General features: G+C 44.5%; 2 protein-coding genes and 1 long non-coding RNA gene across 4 annotated transcripts; 1 reads left to right on the top strand and 2 right to left on the bottom strand.

Annotated features, from left to right (window-relative positions):
- The first annotated feature begins 452 nt into the window (after window positions 1-452).
- On the top strand, window positions 453-6,584 carry LOC108953016 (uncharacterized). 2 transcript variants are annotated; one of them, XR_010487800.1, is made up of 4 exons: window positions 453-648; window positions 837-1,242; window positions 1,769-6,356; window positions 6,446-6,584. It is a non-coding gene; the product is annotated as an uncharacterized LOC108953016 (long non-coding RNA). The 2 variants fall into 2 exon arrangements; XR_010487799.1 differs by having other exon boundaries at window positions 837-6,356.
- Window positions 5,834-6,563, bottom strand: LOC135614998 (putative phytosulfokines 6). The gene is made up of 3 exons (XM_065112926.1): window positions 6,427-6,563; window positions 6,280-6,332; window positions 5,834-6,203 (listed from the first exon to the last, which is right to left on the bottom strand). Exons 1-3 carry the CDS (start codon window positions 6,545-6,547, stop codon window positions 6,093-6,095), a joined length of 285 nt encoding a protein of 94 aa, XP_064968998.1. The 5' UTR covers window positions 6,548-6,563; the 3' UTR covers window positions 5,834-6,092.
- A 2,332-nt stretch (window positions 6,585-8,916) lies between the features above and the next one.
- On the bottom strand, window positions 8,917-10,793 carry LOC135614997 (arogenate dehydratase/prephenate dehydratase 6, chloroplastic-like). Its single transcript, XM_065112925.1, has one exon. The coding sequence runs from the start codon at window positions 10,629-10,631 to the stop codon at window positions 9,279-9,281; it is 1,353 nt and encodes a 450-aa protein (XP_064968997.1). The 5' UTR covers window positions 10,632-10,793; the 3' UTR covers window positions 8,917-9,278.
- Window positions 10,794-13,584: the final 2,791 nt, after the last annotated feature.

The following is a 13,584-nucleotide window of genomic DNA, read 5'->3' as shown; positions in this document are numbered from 1 at the left end:
TGGTGAGTTTTACCGAATCAGGGTCACCTTTTCTGCACAGGGCCTGTTCGACTTTTCGCCACATATTGCAATCACCAGGTGAGCCGATCGGACTCGGACCCAATCTGAATCGATCCAAACCCAATCCGAATAATTAGAAATATGGACTACTGATCTACCCCTATATGATCATCAAACATAACGCTTGCCCACTCTGCATGGCGCTGATTACGTGACATCTGTCACGTACAAATTAAATTGTCTCATTAATATCACGGTTAACATTACTTGACAATTCGGTACAAGAAATCGATCCTCATCCGACTTAGGTCTCGCTTGATCAATCATGGACCGTTCATTTTCATTTACCGGCACCGAGAACAAGGGTAGAGAGGATGGCAGCCGTTCCATATCTTGTTGACTTAGGTCTCGCTTGATCAATCATGGTCCGTTCATTTTCGTTTAACGGCACCAAGAACGCGGGTGGAGAGGATGGCCACCGTGATATATCTTGTTAGGCCCAACACTGTTTCCTGCCCTTGCTCCGTTACCCGACTTGGCGGCTGCCGCTTCGTCCTCTCCGAGGCCTACGATCTCGTCGGTCGCGGTGGTGTGGGCCGAGTGAACGCCAAGAGCCGCTCTGGTTTCGTTCGCCAAGTCAATGCTTATGTGGGTACAATCTCTGTGCAAATTTTCCCTTTCTGGTTTAACTTCCCACTTTGCCATGTTAATGGGCGCTGAGGTCTTGTAGGATCACACTGTGTTCTTCATTCACATCCATTCATTTTGTATATGCTTTTGTGCTTCCGTTAATTCCGTTGTACAATTTGTTTCTGATTTGTTTCCTTTTTCAACAGCGTTGTTTGATCAATGAACTTGTGGATGAATGAATTTGTTTATGGGGAGGTAATTTCTTTCTTGGAACTTCAGCGTTGCCATTTCCTCAAACTGATGAAAGTCTATAGATGTAAAAAGATAGATGGATTTGACCCTGTTAGGGCTTGGTGGCCTTCGGCAGAGTAAAATGACGGCAGTAAATAGTGTTGTTTGTTCAAATTCTGCTTAAGGAGATCATATTGGTGCTGGTTACTCAAGCTATTTGTTAGCTAACTTTTTGTTAGCTTTAATGCAAGCATAAATGATCAAGGGTTTTTTCAGTTTTGGAAGGATTTTGAGGAAGAACATGTGTCGGATGAAATGAGCTCCAAATCAACAAATAGTCCTGCGAAGTATTAAGCATAATAAAGATGGTTGGTGATGCAGGTAGTTCTATTGGTTCAAGTGAGGGAAGTGCATAGAGAGTTCTTGTAACTAATCCTCTTGAATCTTATTGGCGCTGATGTGATTCTTCTTTCTTGTTTCAATTGATAAAAACTTTCTTAGAGGATGTGTCATCATTGAAGGTACTGTACTGGTGGCATGGCAGTTTCTATTAGGTCAATCAGTCAACAAGCACGTCCATTCATCTATGATGATATTATGGTTCTCCTTGTTCTTTGCATTCTTGCTGAAGTATTTGCAAAGATAGTATGCTATTTTCGAATTCTGCATATGGGCATAATTTCCTAGAACAACTGATACATCTGAGTTTTATATCGTTCCTGCATAATCTTGTGTGACAACTTGTCACTAGTTTGTAAACCCAGAATGCCTGCATTTGCTGTGTTTTCTTGGTTTTCTCGGTTCTCTGATTTTCCAAATAATCCACATCTTAGTTATAACAATGGCAGTTAAAATTCCATATTTCTTTTCACTTATTTTCTTTTGAATGTTTCACTGCATTTTGTAGATTGATGTATGATCACCTCTTCCAGACCCCATCATCCGCAATTGCAGAACACAATTGAGTATGTCAACCAAATTCTATGAGACATCATTCAAACAAGTCAACCTCTTCAGCTTCCAGGATTGTTAATGATAGACATCAATGAGTTCTCAGTTTTATTTTTTTATTTTTCCACTTGAAGGAGTATCTACAGGCCCTATATTTTCCAGAAATTGCTTATCGCATGCTGGTCCATCAATGTGCCTGTGTATATCTCTTCTGTGACAGATAAATCTAACAAGTTAAAAATTGTGAATTGTTTCTGGTGGAGGCAGATTGTGTATGTCTTGGAGGTCCATTTTAAGATTTATACTTCCATTAGGATGCGAGGATATATAGAGATAACACATGAAACTTATCCAAGAGGAAGGGTGATACTAGAATGCCTGTTCCACCAAATCTAGTCCAGGAAGTTAAATTGATGATATGGCTGTGGATATGATAATATCACAAACTTCTAGTTTGGCTTTCCTTCCAGATATCTAACATCATAACCTACTTTTGCATAAATTTTAACAGAGAACTTTGAGCATCGGAATTTATACTCTTGGTGCTTGTATTGCTTGGGTGATTTTGGCAGTCGATTTCTTTTGACACCATAAACAGTTATAACATCACAATGGCATGGATTAATGTCAGAACCATCAAGAACTAACCATTTTGTGTTTGGTTCATGTATCCTTTAGAATGTTTCTTTTTAAGTGTTTCCTTCTAGTGCACAATATCTAAACTCTTTTTCTTAATTGACATACACGTTGCATTAGTATCTTATATTGAAAGGTGACATAAGTGAATTAGTGTTAAAAATCGTATATTTGGACATCTCTTTGTCAAAGTTTATTGAAATTTGAAATAATAATTTGAGACACAATCATGTCACATGAGAGTTCTTGTAGTTTGAACTTTGTTTAGTTAATACTGTTACTTTGTTATTTGTGTGCGTCTTTGTGTCAGTGGCAATTTGCAGGACAAGATAGTTGTTTAAACAATGATTATTCGCCAAGCTGCTCATCAAGGTGTGGATCCAGGTGTGGCTGATGGTTTGCTTTTTTCATTGTGTGCATGCCAACAGGTATGGTTTTCATAGTCAATGTCGTCTATCTCCCCTGCAAACATACTTCTGTTTGTAGAACTCTTTGCTTTATCTGCTTTGCCCAGCATGTATTTTGTGTGATTGGCTACATTTGAAGAATATTTGCTGTAAATAATTTAGAAACACAAATTTTAGGTAAGTTTGCCTCTGCAGTTAGCCTACTTTATTGTTGTACTTACGGAATTACAAGTGCTTACCACTGATGTCGTGCGTACTTGGCTTTTGAGATCAAAAGTTTATTCGTTCATAGATTTTAGCATCATTTTTGGTTTCTCTAAATATTTATGGAGTCTCAAGCTTCGGCATTCACAAAGGTTTTAGGGCACTCTTTTTTAGCTTGAATTGGACTCATTTTTTACAAACCTCTTTTTCAGGTGTAGAATTGGCATTTGCTTTTTTTTTTCTTTTAGACTGATTTGTTAAAGCTAATTGAAAACACATCCAATTAAGTCTATTAAGAATTTAATACTCCCATGGATACGATAGCTTGTTCACTTGGGCTTATATTTGCCTGTCTACAAACTTAATCTTGTTTTTGTTGTTGGTGAATGTCATTTCCTTTTGTATTGGTGTTTATATTTTGTAGAATCTGTCCTAAAAGCACACCATAAATATAGGTAGGGACACATTGCTTGCTTTTATTTTCCTAGAATTACACGCAATAATCTGTTCGGTATTTTTTTTTATCTGTTTGTAGCAGTTGCCCTGTCCCTAAAGTGTGCAATAGTTTGGGAATTGGGTGATAGGGTTCTAGCCACAGAAATGACTTCTCTATTTGGGGGATGAAACAATGCATATTGATCATCCCCGATCTCCCATGTTGGCAGACACTTGGTTTGCCTTCTTTTTTTAGTTGACATGTCCCTCTCTTGTCAAATTGGTTAGGAATTCGGTACCTGTGTTTTATTGCTTTCTTGATGTTTTCTGATGCCTATATTCATTCATGTATTAATGAGAAACTGGTGATCACTTTTAAGTCGGAACTAAAGTCGATGTTGGTTTGCAATCCTCACCTCTAGGTTTTTTCACTTTTAAGTTGGAACTAAGGCGATGATGGCTTGCAATTCTCACCTCTAGGTTTTCATTTTTCCCTTTTCCTTTTATAAGAAATAGGATGAAACAATATAAGCTCGCTTTCATGATCCAGCCTTGCTTGAGATATTTAGATGGAGTAATTGGTACTCTTTCTTTCATTTGAGCATCATTTTCTCATGTAGGCCACAGTAAGGAAAGCAGTGTATCTGGAAGCACATGCTTATATGATCATTTGTTTGACACCAAGACTTGAGAGGAATTTGAGATTATTGGGACCATGATAACATGCCAAGTTACAGCTGTAGTGGTGCGACCCATCACCAGTAAGCTATCATTTTTTCCTTGTTAGGTTATGCTTTCTCTGCATGCTAGCAATGATTATCCAACTATATTTCTAGTTCAGGAGAAGAAAAAACTGAGACTGGACTTCACACACCCATCACTGCTTTTGGTTGGCCCAGATGTGGTTAGCATGCAGAGGCAGAGGGGTATCATGACCTTACCAAATCACCCTAAACTCAGTCTGCTTGATTGGATCCTGGTCATGCCCCATCACTTGTTCTGCTCTCTTGGAATCAGGCTGTCAGCCATGCATTGTTTAGATAGGTAGCACATAACCTTAGCTAGCATGACATTGTTTGTCAGGGCTTTACTCCCCTTCTATCTATTCAAATTTTGGGCTAGTGTCTCACAACTTGAGCATGAAAACTAAACTACACAAGTCAAACCCTCGGAAGTAAGTATACTATTTATAGATGTATTTTCTCACTAGATATGGGATTATTTGGAGCATCGAAATCTCATCGGGGCAAATCATTGATGTTCTAATCAGATTCACACACATTGCATGTGAATCCGCATGGATAGCTAGGACTTCCGAAAGTGATGTGGGACATCGAATTGTCATGGACGGTCAAGCTGTCACTGGTCACGGTGCTTGTCTCCATCGAACCGAAAATTTACTGTGTTGCATGGTAGGTCTCAATGTGATCCATCCACCAGGATCAGTTGACCTTATACCAAATCTGTCATCATGATTCAAGTCCAAAATCACAGAATTAATCTTCCAAAAAGGATAGTCAGACAGTGCATTTTGAGTTAGTTGCAACTCATACAGTTCATAGCCAATGTAGGATTAGTTTGAGTTTCAAGCAAAGTACAGTTCGAGAAGATCCACATCTGGTTTCCATCTTTACCTGCCCTATGGACGGAGTTGTTCCCTGCGCCGCTTCCACTGCCACCACTACCAGCAGCACTTCATCACCATTGATAATGGTGTAAGCACTTCTCCTACAAAAGGTAGCTGTCCACTTCTGATTTGAAGGCAAAAGATCTGCCGGATCCAAACTTTCTTATGCATCAATGGAAGTAAAGCAAACTTCACCATGGAAATTGACCCCTGCGACATGGTAACAACGCCTAGAAGTTTCTTAATCTAAACCCCATGCTTGAGCTGAAATAGGAAGATGTTGCTGAGGTCTACATATCTGACTGCCTTGTACATTATAAATCGTAGGTGGGACATCATAAATCACTCTTCAAACTCCCACTTTGGTTTCCCTAACTATTAGAGTTGCCCACTTCTTTTATGATAAGATTCTGACAGATATTTTCTTAGTGTCTTCCTACGTGGTAACCATCAAAGTTTCATCTCTGCATCTGTATTTATGAAAGAGATTTTGTCTTGGATTTTTGGTCCATACCTGTATGAATGCGTTGACATTGTTGTAGTGGTCTGGTGATTCAGGTCCTGAACCAGAAAATATATGCAGGAGAATCTGTAAGTCTTTCTTCAGACATGTATGTACTGTTGCTTGAATATTACAATATTACGATGGCAAGCCTATATATGTTTATATGTCCGAGAAACCACAACCTTTTGACAAGACAAGGAGCAGGAATAGAGAAAGCAATTTATATCATTATACTAGTAAGGTGGTGTTGGCTCAACTAGTCCTGCGCTCACTGACATTACATGGTAACAAAGCCATACAAAACACCTTTGATAGCACTGAATGCCACCTAGTGATTGCATCACACCTTTTATATATGACATTGTTCGGTGAGAGATGGTTTTAATAAGCATTAGATACTCTTAAGCAACTTGTTGAGATCCCATCACTGCTCATCCTGGCTTTGCTTGTTTCTTGCCTTCCTCTTCTATGGCTGAGGGTGGCGCTGCGTGTAGATGTAGTCCAAATGGGCCTCGGACATCATTCTCCTCTCGAGGCATTCTTGGGTTCCACCCTCGCATGCTTCCATGCCCATGAGCTGAAACGAGGAAAAAGGAGTGAGAAAGCAAAGAAAGAAACCACTCCATCAAGGTTGTGTCCTTTGCCTCACTCACATTCCAAGGTTCCTCTTCCTCCACCCTTCCTGCATCCTTCATCTTCACATGGTCTGCGTGCCAAAGCAAGAGAGAATGTGAGAACACAAAGCTGTCTTCATCTGTATGCACTATCACATGCAGGTGATGTGGTTAAGGCTTTTTAACCTGGTTTCAGTGGCCGCAGGAAACGAGAAGCAACAGCTGTGTTTTGGACGGAGAGGAGGATCATGACGAGGAGGAGGAGCAAGACGAGAGGTGCCCGAGAGCTGTGCGAGCCGTGTCTCATTGTTCCTGGTTTCTTGCAACCCACAAACACAGGTAGGGAAGAAGAAGGGGGAGATGAGATGGGGTGGGGAAGGTCACCAGGGGTGAGTCTATATAAACGCGTGAGCACCGGGGGAGGGAAGGGAAGGGAAGGGAAAAGGGGTCACATGAAGTGAGAAGCACAAAGCAGGCCGGCAGGCAGGCGGGCAGGCACCTCAGACAACAGCTCTGAGGGACCACCCACCCACCCACCACAGGAGTCTCTCTCTGACTCCCATACATGAATCTGATGCAGACGCCCCCACGTGTCTCACTCCGTTGAATCAGATACACAACCCCGGTTACGCCCCACTTCGGATCTTTTATAAACGTTCTCTCCAGCAAACACAACTCAAAATGAAATGTTTCTTTTTCTTTTTTTACTCGTGTTTTATTTATTATTCCTCGGTCAATTCATATATAAACTGAAACTTCATTTATTTTCATAAAGGCCTTTCGGTGTTTGCAAATTGGACATTTGCTCTTCCAAATTTTCATACATCCCTTCCAAATATTTAGATATTTCCTCTGCATCCCTTAAGATCTATATATGTCGCTTACGTAAACACATCTCTTATATGGAATAGGTATGAAAATTATTTATCAACCAATGGAGATTGATTACAATGGAATGGAATATATATGTATATACACACACGTATGTGGAAGTTTGTGTTTCCTTTGTAAAAATGTAGATAAATATGAAATTAACTAATTAGAAAATCATTAGCCTATTCATAGTATCACTTTGCCGCATAGGAAGGAAGCATAAACATTTTGGGATTTATTTTTGGGGTTAATCAAACCATGCTTTGCTTTGGTCACGTTGTCAAAAATTCATATGTTTAAGCTTTTAAATTATTGATTTGTACAGTCAATTTTATATGGCAAATGACCAAATATTAAATAATCTATCATGCCAACAACACATGCAAATGCGCAAAATTCATATATTTGCTAAGACTCATCCCATGGGTCAGTAGCGAAACAACGAGAGATTAGGCTATTGACAACTAAGTATAGTAGGGTTTCAATGTATAAAACACAATACCTTCTCGTTCGAGAACAATCTTCTTTTCTTTGCTTAACGATGCCAATAAAATGGTTTTCTTTTTCTTTAGTAACATAAACAAAAAACAAAAAAACACCAAGTTAAGATTAAGAGAGATCTATGCAAACAAAAAGAACATAAATGGGACTTCGACCATTTCATCGATCCAAACCATCAACAAGCATCCTAAACATCGTAAACCCATACTCATCTACTACTGCAGTGGGCACATGCGACATATTGCTGGCCTCGTTCATTATGTTGAATGTCTATCATGTTAGTCTTGGTAAGGACGTGTCTGTCCTCGTGCTCGTAGTGGTGGTGGCGGTCGGTGACAAGCCATGCTTCCATCGATCACGAAGTGGAGGTTCCCAAGATTTATACACGCACGCACACGTGTTGGGAAGAGGAACTACTGTCATGGGCACATCGGCGCCGCTTGCAGCTTTCTTTATGCATTTCCCTGTGCAAAGAACGGATACCCTTCACCGAATTTGTGTTCCTCGTCTGAGGCCACTACTTATCGCCACAGCAGCAGAGATGGCGTCAGATGTGATGGATTGGATGCATGAAACGGCAGAGCCATCCACTTAAACAAAGAGTCGCACAGGATAGAGATGGAAAAAGCTGATCTGATAACTTGCGGGACACTAAGAAATGGGACGCATAATGATAATAATAATAATACTGGTAAGAAAGATGAGAAAGGGAAAGAAGAGAAGCCGAGGGAATATGCTCGAGCTTTATACCTCCAGACGCGTGCCTTCGCTGCTACCAAGCAAAGCCTGTCGGCAGCAAATGCGATGTGCCATCCCACCATCTGTTCCGTGCGAGCTCGAACGAACCAAGCCGGTTCGGCATCGACCACACTCGAGTCAACGAAGACAATAATTCGTGGATTGGGTTCGGCGATAGGGACTCGAGGGTCGGTTTTCTGGGGGGAGAAAGCAGAAGCGTGGGGAGGTAGAAAGAAGGGTGGGGAGAAAGCGAGGCCGAAAGTAGGTCGGGTTGAGTCGACTCCGTCGGCCACTAACTACGGGAAAGGAGGAGATCATATATCTGATCCGTTCTATTTTAGATCAACGGCTGAGAACCTGCCTTCAGTCACACGATATGGGCTTCTAAATGGGCCTCAATACGTCTCGGCTTTCTTGGCCCAATTAAGGTTTGGTGTGCTCTGGGCCTTCGTATATCCACAATAGGAAGAGATCTTCCCATCAACAACGATTGCTTGCTACAGTTTATGACATTTTAATTGCAACTATTTATATGCGTAATTAACAAAATTATTGAACAAATAATTTATGAAATCATCATCATAATGCAACTATTGCTTTTAAGCCTATACATGAACCACTCACTGCTGCTGTGCTTACTGTGGTACTCTGATCTGACCAACTTCAGCCGTCGGATCAGTTGAGGCGGTGATTGCAATCGTAATGGAAGCTGATCCGAAGGAATGTACACGGCGTTACATGATAAGCGGAAACAAAAAGGAAAGGTCCGCGAGGGAGGGAGAGGAAGACGAAGACCATCATGAGGGTGACAATAATGAGGAATGGGGCCGGTGAACTGATAGAGGTACAATAGTGGGGGGAAGGTCCATCGTTCGGTCAACAACAATGACAACGCACACCGTGAACGGGAAAACTAGAGGTTGCTGTTATTGCTGCGAACCAGGAGAGGAGGAAGAGGAGGAGGAGGAGGTGGATGAGGAGGAAGTGATGCTCCAGGGTGTCATGTCCATGGGGTAGCTGCCGAGGACGCGGAGGAAGGAAGTGAACTCCTGGACCTCGGCGAGGGCGTTCTGCGCCCGGCGCTCCGCCAGGGAGGCCTGGAAGTCCACGTAGAAGGTGTACTCGAAGTGCTTGGCGGTGCCGGCTGCGCCGCCGCCGCCGCTGCTGGCCTCGTCCTCTAGCCGGATGGGCCGCTGGCGGTGCGGCCGGCTCTCGATCTTGGTCAGGCCGATGTCACGGAAGGCGAACGCGGAGAGCACCTTGAACAGTACGGACGTGCCCTCGCTGTCGTGGGCTGCGAACACGATGCTCGTCTTGAATGGCCGGTCAACCCGGGGCACGATGGGCTCCCGCGCCAGCATCACGAACCGCGTCACGTTGCCGCTGTCGTCCTGGATCCCGTCCGCCAGCACCTGCATCCCGTACAGCTCCGCTGCCCGAGCCGACGCGATGGCCGCCGTGTCCTGTAGCCCGTTCAACGCCACGTACTCGGCGGCCCCGGCCGTGTCGTCGAAGGCTTCGCGCGCCACATTGAGGCCCATCGCCGTCAGGGTGTGCTCGCACTGGGAGAGGGCTTGCGGGTGGCTTATGACCCGGGTCAGCTGCTCCTTGCGGACGCCCGGGAGGGCGAGAAGGCAGTGGTGGACGGGGAGCTGGACCTCGCCGACGATATGGAGGCGGTGCCGGAGGAGGAGATCGTAGTTGCGGTGGATGCTGCCGCCCAGGGAGTTCTCCACGGGCAGGACGGCCCGGTCGGCGACCCAGAGTTCCACGGCCTGGAAGGCCGCCTCGAACTGGTCGCACGGGATGGCGTCGCAGTTGGGGTAGGCCTTGGCGGCGGCCGCCTCGCTGTAAGCCCCAGGGACGCCCTGGTACGCCACCCGGAGCTGGGACCCGTGCTTCGGCGCCGGGGACAGGTCGGCGATGGTGAGCGGCTGCGGGAGCTGGACCGGGACAAGGTCAAGCGCGGCGGCAGCTGAGCCATGACCGTTGACGACGGGGACCAAGCTGTGGTTGGTGTCATCCCCGGCTTCGTGGTGCTGCGGCGTCTGCTGATGGTTCTGGGAGGTGGTCGCGACCTTGCTGGAGAGGATAGCGCAGGCGCTCTGCCAGTCGGCGCGGTTGGCCCCGACGGCGCCGTGGAAGAAGGGGGAGATTTCCGGCCGGTGGACGCACCGCACGAGGTGGGTCCTCTGTAAAGGGATCTTAGGTTTGGCGATGGGGAGAGCAAGACGAGTCGAATGAGGGCCCGTGGTGGCAGGTGTCAGGATGGCCGCCATGAGAAGTAGCTGCTAGCTCGTTCAGCTTGCAGTGGCAGCTTAGGAGGAGGAGGAGGAGGAAAAGCCCTTCTTACTGTGAAGCTGAGGGGAAGTAAGCTGAGAGAGGGGGGCACTTTATACGGAGGGAAGAGGAGGTTTGGTGGGGCGATGGCCGCCATGAGAAGGAAGACGCGCAGGGAGGAGGAGGAGGAGGAGGAGGAGGTTTGGTGTGGTCAAATCTCCACCAACCGCGGAAACGACCACTCGGCTCGACTCGGGTGCATGTATCGCCACTAGTTCCGTTGCTTTTTTGGGGAAGGTAGGTGGGGCTCACCGACACCCCAAGAGCTTCTTCGTCCTTTCTATTATTTCTAGCTGGGTTTATTGACCACAGCTGAGTGGTTGATGTGTTGATATGTGGTTGGACTGAATCACCAGCGAAACAACGTGATTCATTCCCCCTTTCATTGAAAGCTTGCTATTTATTGTCAATCCCTTTTTTTGCCTATTGATAATTCCAAAAATAATAATTAAATTATTCGCAGTTCTTCGATTACCAAAGGATGAAAGGAAGTATAAAGCAAGCGTTAATTCTGCTGCGGAATCACAGTGAAACGAGAGCAGGGTCGAGTGATAGACGTGAGAAGGTGTGGGGAGGGGATGGGGGCACGACTTGGTCAATCCCTTTCTGGCTCTCCCGAGTGTGTGGGCGTGGGCAGATACAGCGAGCGCTCAAGGCATCAGACCATTCGCGTGCGTGCTAACCTAGTCAATGGAGTTCAGATGTAGCGACTTGGTGATTAATGTGATCGCATGACACGCAGGAATGGGTCGTGACTTGTGGTTGAGATTGTGCGTGTGTGTGTGTTGCTTTCATGTATGATTACGATCGTAAGATACCTGACTATATTCATTGATTGTGTGTGACGCTCTTTTGGGTTATTGGAGGGAATGATACAAACTTCCATAGTTATATTGGTTTGATTTGGGTAAAAGATTTTAGGCTACGATTTTAATATTTTTTTTATTCATAACTAAGTTGCATCGTATCGACGTCGACAAACCAACTCACAAAATAATTGTTATCTCATATCAATATACTTGAGAGATATCAACACTTCTATATTAGTCTTGATAGCCCAAATTAGAAAGTATTATGATAAAAAAACATCTAACTTAATAGTCAAAGCACTATATGATGGATACCAACTCAAACACCCTATCAACCCAACATGTCATCGAAGAATCTCATATGATCAAGGCAACATATTATGGCGTTAATCCTAACATGTAATAGTCCAATTGAGTCTTTGTGTCCAAACAATATTTGATGATTCCACGTAACTACTCCCACAAATCAAACTCTAACTTACTCTTAACAGTTTCTAAAGCCCATTATAAAAGACCTTACATAGATTATTTTATGAGAGAGATATATTTTAGTTCATTCATTTCTTGATATAAACTTAAGAATCAGAAAAGCTTTTGTTGAGTACACTTGCAATATAATTTTTGCATGACCCCTTAAGAAATTTAAATATTTCTTGACACTAAGCTTATACTATGCTTAGACAAAGACTAAGGTTGCTTATAAATCGTCAATAATATCAAGACGTCGGTTAATTTCATCTTGGACAATCAAAATTGTAATAATATTTATTATTTGAAATTCACAATAATATTATGATGTCCACACAATCATAGCTATACCTTCAAGCATAATAATAAACATATTTTAGTCTAGCATATTACATCAAGAAAAGTTAATTATTTCATTCCTATCCTAAACCCATTATGATTTCATTAAATCAAGATGATATAATTTGTATACGATGATATAATTTTTATATGCTAAGAGAATATTTATTATATCATATAAAATACTGAGGATCTCTCTCTCTCTCTTCTACCTGAAATTTTGATCTCCTTACTTTGTCATCGGCTACATGCTTGATGGTATGCGTCGTCGCTGATGAGTCAGCACGGCCTGGTCCACTGGTCGATGTCGGGAGTCTTCGGTCGGTTGAACTGGTTGCCGAGGTCGATCACGCCCTCAGGACGTGGCGTTGGCGCTGGAATATTGATTGACGTCTCTCCATCGGGATGCTGGTTGGTGGCTCTTGGTCGGGACTCTGGTTGACAGCTCTCCACCTGGATGCTGGTTAGCATACCGGGAGGAAAAATGCCTCTCTCGATCGAGATGTTCTCGCCTCAGGGGTGATCGCTTTCCTGCACGGAAGGCCCCCATCGGATAGTTACCGACTATGGCCCATGAGATGTACGCAGGTTTTGCGTGGCGGCTGATCCTAGGGGGGGGAGGGGGAAGAAGTACCTTCGCGCGGCCACCGTCCGAAAAGTGAGGAACGACACCATACGACGCCGCCCCGAGCTTTCCGGGATGGGACGTACCGAGGAATGCCTTAGTACGGGTCTTGGCTGGCGTGTTGGAGAGCTTCTCGTACTGACCTGACGATGGTGTGACGAGGCGTCGGTGGTGACTTGGCCAGGGCCCAACATATACCGTATCAATGCCATGGGGTCCTTGCATGAGGGCGAGGCATGCCATGGGGTCCTTGCAAGAGGGCGAGGGGCATGCCTGGGTCGGAGTGCTGCATGCGTATTTGTTGCATGTGAGGGAAAGTCGAGCTAGTTCACCGTGGGGTTGCTCGGTGGGCGACGCCCCGTGCTTTGGGCAGGGTTGGTACTAGCGAGTCGCTGGTCAGGGGACCGAGCCGTGCGACTCGGGTAAAGATTAGATCTGTTGGCCGAGTAACTGATCTCGGCTCAGGTTTGAGATTGGCGAGTCACAAGTCGTGGGTCGAGCTACGCGACTCGGGTAAAGATTGGACTTGTTGGTCGAGTAACTGATCTCGGGCTCAGGTTTAGGGTCGGCAAGTCGCAAGTTGGAGGTCGAGCTGACGCGACTCGGGCAAAGACTGGACCTATTGGCCGAGTGACTGATCAACCCAACATA

Source organism: Musa acuminata, chromosome BXJ2-6, assembly GCF_036884655.1.
Source record: "Musa acuminata AAA Group cultivar baxijiao chromosome BXJ2-6, Cavendish_Baxijiao_AAA, whole genome shotgun sequence".
Lineage (NCBI taxonomy): Eukaryota > Viridiplantae > Streptophyta > Magnoliopsida > Zingiberales > Musaceae > Musa > Musa acuminata.
This window is presented reverse-complemented; position numbering and strand designations above follow the sequence as displayed.